At 32.1% G+C, this 16,650-nt stretch overlaps 1 protein-coding gene across 1 annotated transcript; it reads left to right on the top strand.

Annotated features, from left to right (window-relative positions):
* Positions 1-4,963: 4,963 nt before the first annotated feature.
* LOC130798156 (peroxidase 56-like) lies at positions 4,964-5,824 on the top strand. The gene is made up of 2 exons (XM_057661039.1): positions 4,964-5,138; positions 5,220-5,824. Exons 1-2 carry the CDS (start codon positions 4,964-4,966, stop codon positions 5,633-5,635), a joined length of 591 nt encoding a protein of 196 aa, XP_057517022.1. The 3' UTR covers positions 5,636-5,824.
* Positions 5,825-16,650: the final 10,826 nt, after the last annotated feature.

The raw sequence follows: 16,650 nt of genomic DNA, 5'->3' as shown, positions 1-16,650 counted from the left end.
ATCTTCCTTGATTGTTCCTAGAGAGTTGAAAAGAGACATAGAAAGATTAAATCTCGAGATTGTGCAACACGGGAAGCTAGATTCCCGGTTAGTAGCCTTATCTATCCGACCTTCAATTTTTGAGGAAATTTTAACAAATTAAGTGAGTGACTCCTTATTAGAGAAAATGAGGGAGCAAGTTAAAAAAGAAAGCTGAAGGATTCATGTTATTTGAGGATGGTAGCGTTCGATACAAGGATCGATGGCGTGTACCTTCTACTTGTACAGAGCTCAAGGATAAAATCTTGACAGAGGCTCATAGTTGAAAGTATTCTGTTCATCCGGGATAGGATAAAATGTATCAAGACTTGAAGCAAGCATTCTGGTGGTCTGAGATGAAAAGAGATATTGCTAAATTTGTTTCCAAGTGTCTGACATGTCAAAAAGTCAAAAGTGAACATAAGAGGCCTGAAGGTTTACTCCAACCATTGGATATTCCTGTTTGGAAGTGGGATGACATCTCCATGAAATTTGTTTTGGGTTTATCGAGGACTAGGTAGCGAAATGATACGTTATGGGTAGTCATGGATAGACTCACCAAGAGTGCTAGGTTCATTCCGATGAACAATCAGTGGGATATAGATCAGTTGGCGTGAGCTTACCTTAAGAATGTTTTGCAATATCATGGTGTCCCTAGATCTATAGTGTCTGATCATGATACTAGATATGTGTCAAAATTTTGGGAAGCATTTCAGGCAGCTTTGGATACTAGATATCTTGTTGTTTTAATTAGAATCTACCAAGTTTATGAGTTTTGGGTTGATTATGTATTAATTTTATTAAATTTTATTGTGGGTAATAATTCAATATGTTATCTTTGAACAATGAATTGATTAGGGTTTAATTTAGGGATGAAATTTTGATGGTGTGTGCTCTTATGTTATATGTTGGTGGTGCGATGGTTGAGGGATGAGAATATTTTCATAAATTGTTTTAAGGCTTAGTCGTGTTAGTTATGATTATGATATATTTTGTTGGTAATGATTTTTATTTTAGTTGACTATAGAAAAAAAATTCGAAAAGAACAACTATGAAATTCAAAAAAAGAAAAAAAGAAAAAAAAAGACAAAACCATCCATGAAATAATACATATTCCAACAATGTAAGTTAAAATTTCGGTAGCCATGAAAGTAAATATGAAATTATATGAAATTTTAAAAGAAAAACCCATGAAAATGAACAAACTCAAACAAAAATAGCCATATAATTGAACATGAAACATCACATAAACAATGAACCACATCAACCATGAAATTTGACAACAAAAAACATAGTTGAAGTATGAGATTATGAGTTAGCTGTGGAAAGGGAAGAAACCACTGGACAATCATTGGAAAGCCGTTGAATTTAATGGTGAAACATAGAGAGAAGGAGGAGAAATTTTAGTAAGTAAAAAGAAGTTGGAGAAAGAGAGAAAAAGGTTTGTAAATTGAAATGAAAAAGGATTTGAAGTCCAAATTTAAAATTCAGATACAAGTTTAGCGACAAAAAATTTATTGCGTAATTTATCGCTAAATAATGCTCGTTTGATTTTGAAAATAGGAAATAATTTATTTATGAGGTTTCTATCGCTAAATTTATCACTAGAACTACAAATATAAATGCGTCTAGGTCTGCATTCCCATCTAGTTGATACTAATCCAAACTCGGCAGTTGGCCCCAATATATCCGTAATCTAGCATCTAGGTTTACAAATTATTATGTACTCCTATTTGCATTGCTTGAATAAACACATTTTTTATTAATATTAAATTGCTATTATACGTTAAGTGTGAACTACTATACAAATGATAAATTATCATTATTACTTCTTTTTCGGCGATACTCACTATACAATAATTTTTAACACTATTTATCATTTTAGCTTATTTTATACATTGCGGCTAATATTTTAGAAAAAAATATAGGCAAGTATGATGTTGTTTAAATGGTCTAATCGCATACTTTAATAATATTTTAAGTTTTTATAATTTTTAAATGTGAATATTTTAATATATAAACGATCAAAATAGCACATTATATTGCATAAAAATCAAATATAGCAAGTACGGTGAAATGGAGGAAGTATGTATAAAGGTGCAAGTTTATACAATTTGTGTATGGCACATATATAATATAGCTATTAATGAATTTTTGTTTTCATAAATTTTAAGCAACATTCATATAAATCAAAATACAATATTCATTGACATATTTTTAGGAAATATGTATAGAGTATAATGATCAAATCATTTTTATTATTGAAAAGAAGATAATAGTAAAGATTGAATTAAGAAATTTTCGTGTAGTCATACAAGAAGTTAAGCTAATTTAATACTTTCTTTGTTGCTTAAAATTGTTCTCGCAAGGAATATTAGCGAAATAGTGGGACAATATATAATTTAATACTTCCTCGTTCCTTAAATTGTTCTCACAAGGAATGAATATATTATTAATAATAAATTTGACAGGGGGAAGTGGTTACTACAAACACTACAAGAAAACTTGTTTTTAGCAACAAGTTTTAGCAACGACTATATTTTTTTCGTTGCGAAAAATACAAGTTGTTGCAAAATCCGTTGTTGTTGCTAAATAATCGTTGCCATAAAAAAAATAAACTTCCCCACCCCTTAAAATAATTTCCCGGTATAATCCAATTTTTTGCAACAAACAATTTAGTTGTTAAATTTAAATAAATAATTCGTAATTGTACATATTGTTGCAAAAAATATTTAAATATACAGATACAATAAAGTCGTTGCAAAAACCTTATACTAATAATTTTTTTTTTCATCTCCCTCTCAAATTAGAACCCCAATCCCTCACAATCTCCATTTCCCTCCCTCGCATTTTCAGAAAACCCTATTCCCTCACAAACCCGATTCCCTCACAAATCCTATTCCTGCACATCGGAGCTTAGCGATTGCCGCCTATACACCGGAGCTTCTGCCGCCTGCACGCCGGAGTTCCAGCCGCCTTTAGTACACCGGTGCTACCGCCTTCTGCACATACGCCTTTCAAATAACCCACGACAGGTTTTTTTTTTTTGCCTTTTTGTTTCTTTGAATTTCATGTTCTTATTTCTTGTTGCTTTCAATTTACGGGTTGATCTTTGAATTTCTTGAGCTTTGTTGTAATTATCAGATTAATGTATGTGTATTTCGTCAGTTTGAAATGTTGGGTTGTGCGAATTTTAACCCTCTTGGCAGTGAAGGAACTAGAATTCGTGTTTTTCTTCGGCTTTGTTCTAATTATTAGATTTATGTATGCGTATTTCATGATTTTGAAATGTTGGGTTGTATTTCATGACATAGATTAACCTTTTTCTTGTTCTTTTTCTTGTTCTTTGAATTTCTAGGTTGTTTTTATCCTTTCAATTTTTGGGTTATAAATTAAACCCACAACTGGTAATCTTTGTGAAATTTATGTGATTGATTTTGTGAAATTTATGCAATTTAGAGCATTTTGAGAGTAATTTGATTGGAAAAACTGTTAGGGTTTATGTTTAGGGTCGTGTTTAACTCAAATGAGATTTTATTTATTTAGGGCCTTTCACGGGCCCCTCGTCATCATTAAGGTCTTCGAAGATAACGTTTTAGTCTTCGAAAACGTTGATGGGAAGATGTTTCCAGTTTTTAATTTATCGTATTGCTGCTCTTCCTAAAATATTGCTGATTTTTACTTTCCAATCTGTTGTTGCAATCAACCAATGCAGGCTAAACGTTTTAGTTCGACACCTGATGTGGATAACAGTCCAAAGTCTTTGTTAGCCTTCAATGGTAATTATAGTGTTCATGGCCTATACGATTTTCTGCTAAATTACAGGTACATGAAATTGAAACTGTTTAGATAGAAGTTGACGTTTCTTCCAGTTTGTCACTTTAGTTAGCTTGCTTTTACAGATCATTGTTGACTAATTTATCTTTTTTATCAATGTTGCAAAATTTGTTGTAGCACCAAGGAAAGTCCTCTCTTCTAGTATTCAGGTTATATATGTGACACTGTTTTTCATTCAAATTAGTTTAATATTTTTGCTGAAATTGACAGTTTTTCTAAATGCAATACTGGAACTAGTTTCTTCTCTTCATTTTAACAATAAGGTTTGTCACAGCAAGTGAGTAGTCAGTTTATGTTCCAAAAATGTTTGCTAAATTCGTAGCATCCGTACAAGTGAAGGAAATGGAAACAAATGTCATTAATGTGAAGTTATAATTATTCCTTTTAGGAGCTATTTGGTATGAGAAGTGTAAATGAAATGTAAAGAGAATCCTTATAGAGGGGTAATGGCATTGTTAAGTAGTATTGTTATTAATTGTTTGGTATAAAGAGGGGTAAGGGTGTGGTAATGGTGATATAGGAGATGAGGATGAGTTCACTTGTTTATTTATTACCTCCCATGTCATTGTTGTAACAATGTAAAAGAATATGTGATGAATTGGGTCAAAGTGTCCAAGGGCATTATCCATATTTCACTATTAATTAGTCTTTGTATGTTAGTTAGAATATTGTTATTTTTAGTTATTTTATAGGGCTTAAGCTACATATAGAGCCAGCCTTGTAATGTTTAGTTAGTTTTTTGGATAATAAGAACAAGGCACAATCCTTGAGAGTCAAGAGCAGACTCGAATTGCTCACATCTTGTGTTCACTGATCGGTTTTAATGGGTCGGGGCTGATCTGTTACAGAATCACTTATGGCAAGCAAAGTAATCGAAACATTACCCACACATTAAAAAAACAAATTAGGGAATGGATTCTCTTATTATTTCATTTCCAACCCTTCAAAAGCAGCTACCAAACATTCCCTTAGTCTGTTGCAAACTGTGTCTCTAAATCATTTCAGTTATCCGGTTGGTGTATTACTTAACCATGAGAAATCTGGTTTTGTAGGTGAGGTGCAAGGAAATCAGAAAAGTTGAGGCCTTGCAGTCAAAAGGACTGTTTACATGTTACAGATAAATGGACCTTTTTGGGAAGTTCCTCTTGGTAGAAAGGATGGAAAAATCTCATTGGCTTCAGATGCAGATACTCTTTTACCATCTCCATTTTTCAACTTCTCAAGTCTTAAACAAAACTTTGCATCATTGGGTCTAACTACAAAGGATTTGGTAGTCTTATTAGGTAAATTTCAATTTCAATAATGCGACATTCATATTATATTTGAAAGTCAACAATGATAAAATTTTCATTACGGTCGTGTAGGTTCGCACACCATTGGACAAGGTCACTGCTTCGTCTTTCAGAGCCGACTATACAACTTCTCGGGACGAGGAGACACAGACCCTTCATTATCTCCTAGTTATGCTGCATTCTTAAAGACTAAATGCACGCCAAATCCAAATGACACCCAATCAGTTGTTCCATTGGATAGGATTACACCAAGAGTTTTTGATGAAAATTACTACGTTATGGTAAGCCAAAATAAAGGGCTATTCCATTCTGATGCAGCCCTTTTGACTAATCGTGCGACTAAGAGCTATATCTACCAACAAATTAAAACTAAGAGATCAACTTTTGCTCAAGATTTTAGTGTGTCTATGTCTAAGATGATTAAACTTGGGGTTCTTACTGGTTATCAAGGTGAAGTTAGGAAGACATGTGGTGCTGTCAATACATAAACTATTATCGTGCTTTCGTCCCTCTCAAATTGTGAACAATGATTTATTACCTAGGCAAACAAACAACATTGTATTAGCAAACTTACAAAGACATAAAGTATATATTTTGTTATTGAATTTTTTTAATCATTGAAATTGAAATTAATAAACTTGAATATATTTCTCCTTATTAGATATTCAAATATATATGTCTAGTAATTGTTCATGCCGCCTTTGTAAAAACTTGAAAAAAATATTTTAAAAAATTAATTAACTGTTAGTTATTGATTGGCAATGGCAGTGACAAGTATATACTAATCGACATTTACTACAACTATAACAACTCTTATAACACAACAACAATTAGCAAAGAATTGGCAAGAACATACAAATCATCTCCAAATAATCTAACCCTAATTCTTATACATCCAAAATAATAAATCTAACTTAGACTCATATAAAAAATCCATGTATTATAGTTAAATTTAAAAAATATAACTTGAATTAAGAAAAAAAGAGTATCTAAAAGAACATGAGTTGAATTTGGGAAGAAATTGCTCACAAGATTGAAGATTACGGGTGGTGGTTGTTGAGTGAGTTTCCTATAACACAACAAAAATTAACAACAAGTTCTTTATAATGATTGAAATTGCTAAAAAATCAAAATCAACCCTCATTGGAAAAAATAAATTGAAGAAGATGATGTTTAGTGCGTGAAGATAAGCGTAGAAAATTTAGGGTTTGAAGAGATTGAGAGAGTGAAAAGTATGGAAGTGGGATAATAAAACGAAAAACCTTTTTGCGAAACCACAATAAGCTTCATCCAAAGCCCGATGAATCTGTTGCGAAACCTTTTTGCGATTTTAAGGAAAAAAGCATTGGAGCAAAGTATTGGTCGATATATTTCGGTTGATTCGGGCAAAACTTCGTGCAAATTTTCCAGTAACTTGAAAATTATTGTTTGTTGTATATTTGAAGCACTTTTCTCTTAAAACAGGAAAAAAGTTATGTTTGTCATGAAACTCTCAGCATTCTGAACAACTTACATCCAAAAATATCAAATTTAAGGGAATGTGTTTTAGTGAGGGCTGAGCAAAAGAATATGACTCTCTACTCTCTAGTGATACATATAGGTAGAGGTTATTCGGATTAGAACATTAGACCAAACCGATTAATAATTATTGTTTAGAGATTTTAAAAATTAAGTTTTGTTTAGATTTGAAACGTTTAAAAACGAATAATTTAGGTTTGGAAATTCAAAAACAAAAAATCGAATTAGGAACCAATATAGTTGTAACTTGTAGAGATAGACCTATTTGGTGAATAAAAATAGGCCCAGAACACCAAAGTCACGCTAAAGTCATAATCCTAGGTTCCTAACCCTAGCGCCGCAAGGCCCCCAACCCTAACGCCGCAACTTATTCCCTTATTCTTCCTTAACCCCAACCCTTCAAGGAGAGAAAGGGAGAACAAAATACAGATCTTGTCCATAACCTTAACGCCGCAAGGCCCGCAACCCCTTTCTTCCTTATTCTTCATTTAATATCTTCATCTTCACCTTTGATCTTTAGTCTTTCTACCCTTTAAGGTCAATCTCTTGATTTTTAATCGTTTTTTTGTTTTTTGATTAACATTAAATTATTTGTTGATTTTTTTTTGTTTTATTCTTTTTTTTTTTATCATGTATTTCCTCAGTTTCTTAATAAAGTTCCTATAAGAATTATCATGGTCAAGGTCATCAGCCCAACATCTCACACAAACTCATAGTCCGGGGGAAAGGTAGCAAATAGATGATACCCTTACCCACTCTCGAGAGAGCAGAAAAAATGCATGCAGTCAAATAAAATCTCCAGGTAGCACATAAAGTTTGTTCACGAAAATTAAGAAAATAAAATTTTTTAAATAGTGGATATGGAGAAAAAGTGGAGACCATAAATATGGAAACCACAACTAATAGAAAATATATTTTTGAAGTTAGTGAGATACATTTGGTAATCATAAGGAATATAAAAATGATAAAATAAAATTAGTGGAATATATGTGGGGACCACAAGCATTATTAAAATATTAAAATAAGGATAAATAATGTTATTTTTATCCAAAATTTATCATATACATAACATAGAAAGATTATTTATAGGAATAATAAATAAAACAACCTAAAATGACCAATGAAAACTTCTTTAAGAAACGAAGGGAGAAGTAATCTTCATTGTTTTATCAGTTTTTTCGATTAAAATACATAATGTCGTTACTTTTTTGTTCTTATTTTCTTTTGTTATTTAAGTTTTATTCTGATTTTTCATCTTTGTTTCGTTTAACCGGGGTAGATTTTATTTGTTTTTAAACATAGATACTTCGAGGATCAAGTAAACATAGATGCTAGATTATGGATTTTTGGGGGTCAGGGTTGGATTAGGTTCAGCTAGATTGGGACTTAGACCCTTTTATTTTTGTGGTTCTAGACATAAATATTCCGCCTATTTTTTAGTTGTTTGTTATAATACAAATACTAGTAGAAAATTAAAACACTAATATTATTATTAATATTAGAAATATTAAGACTAATTCTAATTTTCATTCATATGTGATGATGTGACTTTAGGAGTGAAACTTATTCGGATTAAAACGCAAATCGAAAGAGACCAAACCAACTAAAATAATTAAGTTTGGATTTGGTTTTATGAAAATAAAACCGAAAAACGAATAATAGAATTGAAATAATTGATGTTGTAGAGAATTGTATATTTGAAATAAATAAGCGTTATTTTTTAACAAATACCTAAAGTAAGCTTGATCTAAAACTAATTGCCAAAATAAGCGTCTGTAGCTCTAAAGACGAGGCTTGTATCTGTTCCCTATTAGCAACAACAACAATCAATGGAAAACTAGTCAAAAGGAAAAACACAAAAAAATATATTTATTCCCTTATTCGCTGTTAGTAACAGGTAGGGGTGTTAACTAGCGAGTACCCAGTATTTCAGATACCCGTTTATTCAGTTATCTATTTTAGCGATCCATGTTCAGATCCAATTTATCATGGTTTTCGAATTTCGGGTATCTGGATAAATCAAATTGGAACATCGGATACCCGGTTATATTATTTGTGTTTTTTTAGGATTTCTTGTGATAGAGGTTTCTATTATTCGATAGAATAGTTCAAAATTAAACTCAACCCTTAATATATCACTATTAACTTTTTATGGAAGTGGAATTAAAAAAAAAAACGAAGAAGAGGGCATATGAATATGTTCAAGAACCTTTTAGGGATTTTAATATATATATTGGTCGAGATTTAGTATTGCAACTGACAGGTAGTTTTGATGCCTGCAGATTCGTTCGAAGCTACTAAATCTCGGCCGAAACTTCTCTCAAATTATTCCAGAAGCTTTTTGGAGTTTCAAGCTGCGGTTGAAGTTAAAGAATTGCGGCTGGGCGAGATTTGGAATGTCTTGCTCGATATTTAAGTCGATCTTGGTCGAAGTTTCACAAATATTTTCCAGCAACTTATTTTGAGCTGTGCGAGTTGGAATGATTTTTAGCGACGCTATCTAAATCTCGGTCGAGACTTTACATAGATAGTGTAACACCCCTAATTTTTATAAGTATAAAATATAAAATAGTATAAAATACTATATTACATAAATAGTATCTCATAGGAGCGGATTGTAAAACTCGGGTATACGCCATACTTAAAAAGTGTAAGGCACCAAAAACAAAATTGAAAACCATTATTATGTAAAGAAAAAAAAAATGCCCTAACACTAATTTATTAAAATGCACTCATGACGTATAATTTACGCCGCTCAACACTCATGCATTAAACACGTCGAATAATATGCCATTACATGTGGAAAATAAAAACAGAAAATATGAGCCACAACTCTGTAAATAGTTACTCTAACGTGTCAACCCATTTATACTTGAAAATGTTTGACTTTAAAATACTAGTTTTTTGGTGTTATTTGAAATCCACAAAATCGTAAATTATTTATAAATTTAATACAAATCAAAATATACTCTTATGGTATAAAATCATTGTCACACTTTTTAAATTTATTCACAATGTACATTTATATGATGTCACAAAATATACTCATACCTGAGACCACCAGAATGCACGCAACAACACTAACCAACTGAGCTCCCTCACTCTTATGATAGAACGTTTCTAAAATGACATGCCAAAAGAAAAGGAGATCGACCGATCGATCTACATAGATAGAGGGTTTCTAAAATCGCATGCCAAAAGAAAAGGAGATCGACCGATCGATCTACATAGGCAGCAGGGAAAAAACGAGAGCTGTACTATTTTTGCTTAGTTTTCTTTCCTCTTTTTCCCACTTTACTCTTATAAACCCTAGTTTAATTTCTTTTGTTTTTCTTATCTTTATTTTAATTTTCTTAGCTAAAACTTTATCTCATTGTTTATTTTTGTTAATTATATTTATTTTTTCTCTTTTGTTGGTAATTATTTGAAGCTTTGAAGTATTTTAATGGAGTTTGGTGATGAGTATTTATGGATTTTTTTTATTTGCTCTTGAATCCTTCCCAAATTTTATTGATAATTTCTAATCTAATTTATTTTTAGTTTTTCATTGTTTATTTATAAATTTTAGTTAGTTCATGGTTTTTCTTAATTGTTCTTGTTACTTCATTTTGTCCTTGTTCATGTTTATCCCATTAATGCTTTGAATGATTGATTATTATGTTGATAATGGATTTGGTGATTATGTTTATTAATAGTGAGTAATTTTTTAGGGTTGGGATTAACTCAATCCTTGTGATAACTTTATGATGATGATCTAGTTGATTTTGAGTTGATTAAAGGCTTAGATTGGAGGTTATTCCATCCATTGGCTAAAGATTATTATGATTGCTTCCAATATACCAACGAGGGTTGGATTTTGAGTAATCTAATCTTTGATCAATGGATGGATTCGGATGTAAGGGATCAATGAGTAAGCTAATTAATATTGGAGTTTATAATAGAGAAAGATTAGACATAACAACTCACATTGTATGAGGATATAAAGAGTAGAAGAACAATAAATGTAGTAAGCGTAATACGTTGTCGACTCGAGGTCGCGAACCAATACTAATTAATTTATTTATACTCCATTGTTGCACGTATCTGTTGAGAATACTTACCCTACTGCAACAGATTTGTTCTTCAAGGCTTCTACTCCAATAGACAGAAGACACAACTAGGTGATCAAAGGTTTATAAGGAAGTCCAGGCTCTGCTCACCTTTGGATTACATCCTACAAGACATGTTTAGTTGCACGTGTTTATTGCAGCTTCCTATCTTAGTGTTTGTATAAGTTTGTTATATGGTCTTTTACACGTGTAAACATTAAATAGGCTAGCATTTGTTTCTGTTATTATCAGTGGCGCATCCAAGTTTCGGAGTCTCAAGGGGCATCAACTGATGGACAAAATTTTGGCAGAGTTTTAATTGTAAAATTAACAACTATTAAAGTTTTAAATACGACGTACCATAAAAACAAATGAAATAAAGTAAATCAACTGACTTAATTAAAAAAATAGGATGAAATAAAAACAGACAAAATTACTAAAATAATGGAGTATTTATTATCAAAAGACTTCAGTATTAGTTTATTACACTTTTATTCTTACCAATAAAAAAGTCTACTTTGAATTTTTTTTTTAAAAATGCCTAGGGGCACGTGACCCCGTGGGCTCTAACACAGTTCCGCCACTGGTTCTTATGTACCAAAATTAGTTACAACTATCTTTATTTAGCATAGATTGTTGTTCTCCCTATATATAGGTCTTGTATTTCCCTCCTTGAATTAATAAATAAAGTTAATACTTTCATATTCATTTTCTATTCTTTCCTTCTGCTCTCACAAAGTATCATAGTTTAACATGGTATCGGAGCTATCTTATTTTTTTTTGTCTTTTTTCAAGAGTCTTTTTCCCTTGCTTCAAAGATCTTTTTTCTGCAGTTCATAATGGTGAATCGGTTCTCCAATAGCAACAATGGTAATGCTCCTATGGATCCAATGATGAGCCTTGCATCAGTGTATTTTCTTAATCCTTCTAACAATAATCAAAAGCTTGTGAGTATTTTATTCACAAGTATTGGGTTTGCAAATTGGAAGAGGATAATGGTGATTGCATTATCAGCGAAAACAAACTTGGGTTTGTGGATGGTTGTTTAACAAGACCCACAAATCACCCCATAAATTCTAAAGCATGGGATAGAGTAGACAATATGATTATGGGTTAGATATAGCCTCTCTTGAGACTCAATTGCCAAAATGATTTGTCTTACAACACCCCTAGGGAAATTTGGATTGAACTTGGTGAAAGGTATGGCCAAATTTCAAATGCCCAAATGTTCTCCCTTCAAGAAGAGATGCATAATTTAATTCAAACCCCAGACATGTCTATTTATAATTTTTTTCACCAAGATCAAAACCTTATGAGATGAATTTGAATGTCTTAATCCTATACCAACATGCTATTGTTTTGTTGCATCTATATGTACATGTGAACTAGCCAAAAAGTGCTTCAAGATGTAACAAAATAGCAAGGTTATTAGTTTTTTGATGAAACTAAACAACAAGTTTAAACAAGTAATTAAGAACACAGTGGTTCTGATGAAAGCATATCCACTTAGGTGAATCCAAAACGAGCCACAATTTATGTTTCCATATGAACAATTTTTAGGGGTATTTTTCTGAAGACTTCCAAATTCTCCCTTCTAGCGGAATCACCATCACAGTGATGTCGTCATGGTATTTCCGGCGATCACCTTGTGGGATATCTGACAAGTCATGAAAATCCATACCTGTACGCACTCAAGATAACAATTTATCAGATATGTCGGTGTAACTAGATCATTTAAGAGAACCTTTTAAGGGCATTTAGAGAGGTCTGAGGAAATTGAGAAATATGAGGATGAGTGGATTCAATCATAATCAACAAATTACTTTTATTTCCTCAAGATCTAAACATCTTAGCAAAATGATATACTGACTTAAATAGATATTCATTTTTTTAAGCACCATTCAAATGAGAGCATAAGGCTTACTAAAGGGATGGTGTGCAAATTTTATTTAACCGCCAGCGCACGGTGTACGTGTTGATGCGGGTCGAACATAAGGAAACTAAGACAAGAAACTTGCTAATTTCTACTAAAAATTTCCTTAAAGAGAAAAAATGTATTAATTGGTTGTTTTCTAACAAACTGAAGATGCTATAAGAAAATGTGGTTGAAACTATATAATGAAATATCTAGGGTGTCGAAAATCCCGTAAAGTTTTGTATGATCAAACTCTCATTAGTGTCTATGAAATGTTGGAATAATTGTGTGATTCAATATGATCTTGTTAATCTCAAACGCTCTCTCTGTTGATTAACTATTAGATTTAGATCTTACTAATTCAATTTTCACACGCTGGTTTTGTTGAACGAATTCATATGAATTTAACTAAAATATACCCTAAAGTAAAGTTGATCCTAATCACACACGCTAGTTCTATTGACTAGTTCAACAAAGCATATCTAATCTAGGGTTATGGGCACAATTTAACCACTTTAATCCTAATTTCATAGACACATTCAATCATCAAATCATACTTGAATTATTGGTTCAAACCCTAACCCTAGAAAATTAATCTACACACTATTCATGGTGGAAACAATGAACACAAACCCTAGAATGAAACTAACCATGATAAAAGATAAGAATAATGAATTTTCAAGGAAAAAAATAATTAAGCTATGAAACAAATAGTTAAAAATCCAACAGATAAAAATAGGAAGAACAATACTACTTTTATTAAATGACAATTTCTAAGAAAATAATTAAAGTATGACAATTAAACTAATACAAATTTGATAAAGAAAGCTTAAACTAATAATGAGAAAGTAAATTAAAGACAAGAAATTAAAAGCTTACAAGAATTAAAATGGTGTTCAAATGGAGAGGAAGATGAAGGAGGAAGAAGGAGAAGAGGTTTTTAGTCTCCCTCCTTGTGCTCCTCAAAAAGTGGCTCCTCCAATCCCCCTTAGTCATCACTTAAAAAAACCCTAGGAATTTCATTAAAAATAAAGATAAAAGAAATAATACAAAATTAAACTAATGAAAAAAACTGGCTACACGGAATCCACGACAAGGAACCTGAGTCGGCTTTTTTGGCTTACAATTTCAGCAAACTTCTAATGATCGTCATTTCTTGCTCGGTTATCAGAATTGGACATATAATATACTGTTGGAAATTTATTCAAGTCTAGCTTCCGATGCCGTAAAGTTTACATTAATACGATCTTGTTATGAAATGTTATGGCAAAAAGAGTAGACATGTATTAAATTTCACCTCAAAACTCTTGCATTATAAACATTCTTCTACTCATTTCCTCATTTTCTTTGTATAACATCTTCAACCGAGCTCAAATCCCTTAAGTAAACTCTTCATCATTAAAACCACAAGAATTATGCTTAAAACAATCAAAACCGATCAAAATTAACATGAATAAACAAAATAGGTAAAGTAGCATAAATCTTCAAAATAAGCACGAAATTACTAACAACAACTATCATTAAGGAGTATAAAATGATATAAATAAGTGCAAATAATTGCACTTATCAAAATCCCCCATGCTTAACCTGTGAACGTAGCCAAGCAAATCAAGGTTGGCAATGAAAAATGAAGGTTAAGACACGATCTCCAAACCTAGTCTACTTCTTATGCCTCCCTTTCTGAAGCTCCTTTAATCCCTTAGTGTGACCAAGTGCTCCAAGAAAATCATACCACTTTCCCTCATACTTGTCACACTACAAACACAATAACAAGAGATGATTGAAAGTGAAGCATAACACCCTAAACATCAAGTTCCTTATAACTCCTAAAGACAATGGAAATGAAAAGATTCTACACTTATTCCTCAAATGTGACCTACCCACATACCTACCTTATGACTCCCGCTTCTTATGTCGCCGGCTCCAAGACCAAATTAGATACAAAAAATTTAGAAACTCTCTTTATCTCTCATTTTTCCTAGCAACTTATTTTTGGGTTTTCGTTTTAGCCACTCATTAATTTTTCCAAGTCTCACTCTCCTTTTGCCTAGACCTCATTCACAGGTTATTGGCAAGCATTCTAAAAAAAAATTCATTTTTTCTTCACTTTTTTCCTTTTTTTATTGAATAGGGGTAACAAAAATATGGAAAAAAACAAAAAAAAAATAATAATAGTAATAAAGTCCTAATCTAAGAAAGCAATAAAACTACACTAGAAAAGCAATAAAAACTACAACCAACAGGTGTAGACTCTCCCCATGCTTATCAAAATCATTGTCCTCAATGTTTAATAACGTAGCAAAGGAACTAAGACAATGAAATAAAAGCGCATATATATATATATATATATATATATATATATATATATATATATATATATATATATATATATATATATATATATATATATATATATATATATATATATATATATATATATATATATATATATATATATATATATATATATATATATATATATATATATATATATATATATATATATATATATATATATATATATTACGTACGCGTTTAGCAACGCTTTGAATTTGTTAAAGGAAAAATGAGTCGAAGACGTGCACAATGTTATTTAAAGGAAAAATGACCAAAAGTATCCAATGCAAACTACAAACGCAAACTTAAAATAGACAAATTAGAGATTTTATGTGAACTTAAAAATCAAAAGATAAGCTCAATTTCAAAAATAAAACTTACTCTTCCACATATGGAGCCAGAATGATCGTGTGTTTAGACGCAAGGGAATTAGTCAAAGAAGTCTCAATGTATTCTCTGACGTCATTTGGATTATTTACACATTTAGTACCCGAAATCGACTTAGGACAAAACCATCCAAATTTTATTGGAGGTTCGCAAGAATTTAGCTCCTCGTAAGCCGCACTAAACTCACAAATTAGAAAATTTTGTCAGTAATTCGGTTATTAAAACAATTAAACAACAATGCCTAACTTGTAAGATAATGAACATCACCCCATGTAGACATGGATAAGAGCTACCTTCAATATCTCTCCTCTCAAAAATTGCCCAATGTCACTAGGACCAATAATTACAAACGGGCTCTCTAAAAAGCAGAATTTGTCCTTCTGCAGGTTTAGAATGATTGGGTCCGCCTCACTTATGCGAGATGTACAAGTGTGCAGCCATTTGCAATCTTGAGAGAGATCTTTTAGCTTCGCGTCAATCAAAATTGGAGTGCTTGGCATCTACTTTGACCCAGTCGACACCTTTGCTGAGGAACCGATCTCTCTCCAAGATCTCTTTGGACTCTTTTGCTATTTCAATTTATACAATTAAATCAGTGTAAGCATGCAATTAAAAAAATAAAAATAAATAAGATACAAATGATTCTTACCATGTTAGTGAATCGGACCCAAGCATATGGCCATGTGGCGAAATTACCTAGGGCGTTTGATAGTTTCTCAAGGCTCCATTCTGGCATTGGAACCGGGAGTGAGAAATATTCAAACCCCTTTAGAATAGTTTCCACGGTCACACTGATGTGGCCACTTGTAACAGGCATCGAATGCACTGTTTGGCCCTCTTTGGTTGGCTGGGCCACACCATATGCAACCTTAGTTATGTCGCCATCACTAGCAACAACTAACTGAGGCAACAAAAGAGAACAAGGAGTCGCCTTCTGAAAATTGTGTCGTTTAGTATAATAAGAATCATAATAAAGTATTAAAATGCGTTGCAATTTAAATCAATAAGTGATTATATATTCAAAAACTATGTACCTGTAGCGCTGGCTCCAGAGTTGGCTTCGGATTTTGAGCAGTGGTGTTTATGGTCTCCGGTGTGGGGTTTTCCCCTTCAGGGAAAGTAATGGGCAGGGGTGCTACGGGGGTAATGGGCTCGGGTGTTGGCTCGATCGAAGCATTAGGATCCCCATGTTGACTTTCCTGATCCTCGACATATTATGCCAAAAAGCTCATGTGTCTTTTCGGACCTCATCGTACGT

Source organism: Amaranthus tricolor, chromosome 13 (genome assembly GCF_026212465.1).
Source record: "Amaranthus tricolor cultivar Red isolate AtriRed21 chromosome 13, ASM2621246v1, whole genome shotgun sequence".
Classification (NCBI taxonomy): Eukaryota; Viridiplantae; Streptophyta; class Magnoliopsida; order Caryophyllales; family Amaranthaceae; genus Amaranthus; species Amaranthus tricolor.
Note: the sequence above shows the minus strand (reverse complement) of the source record. Positions and strands in the feature narration are given on the sequence as shown.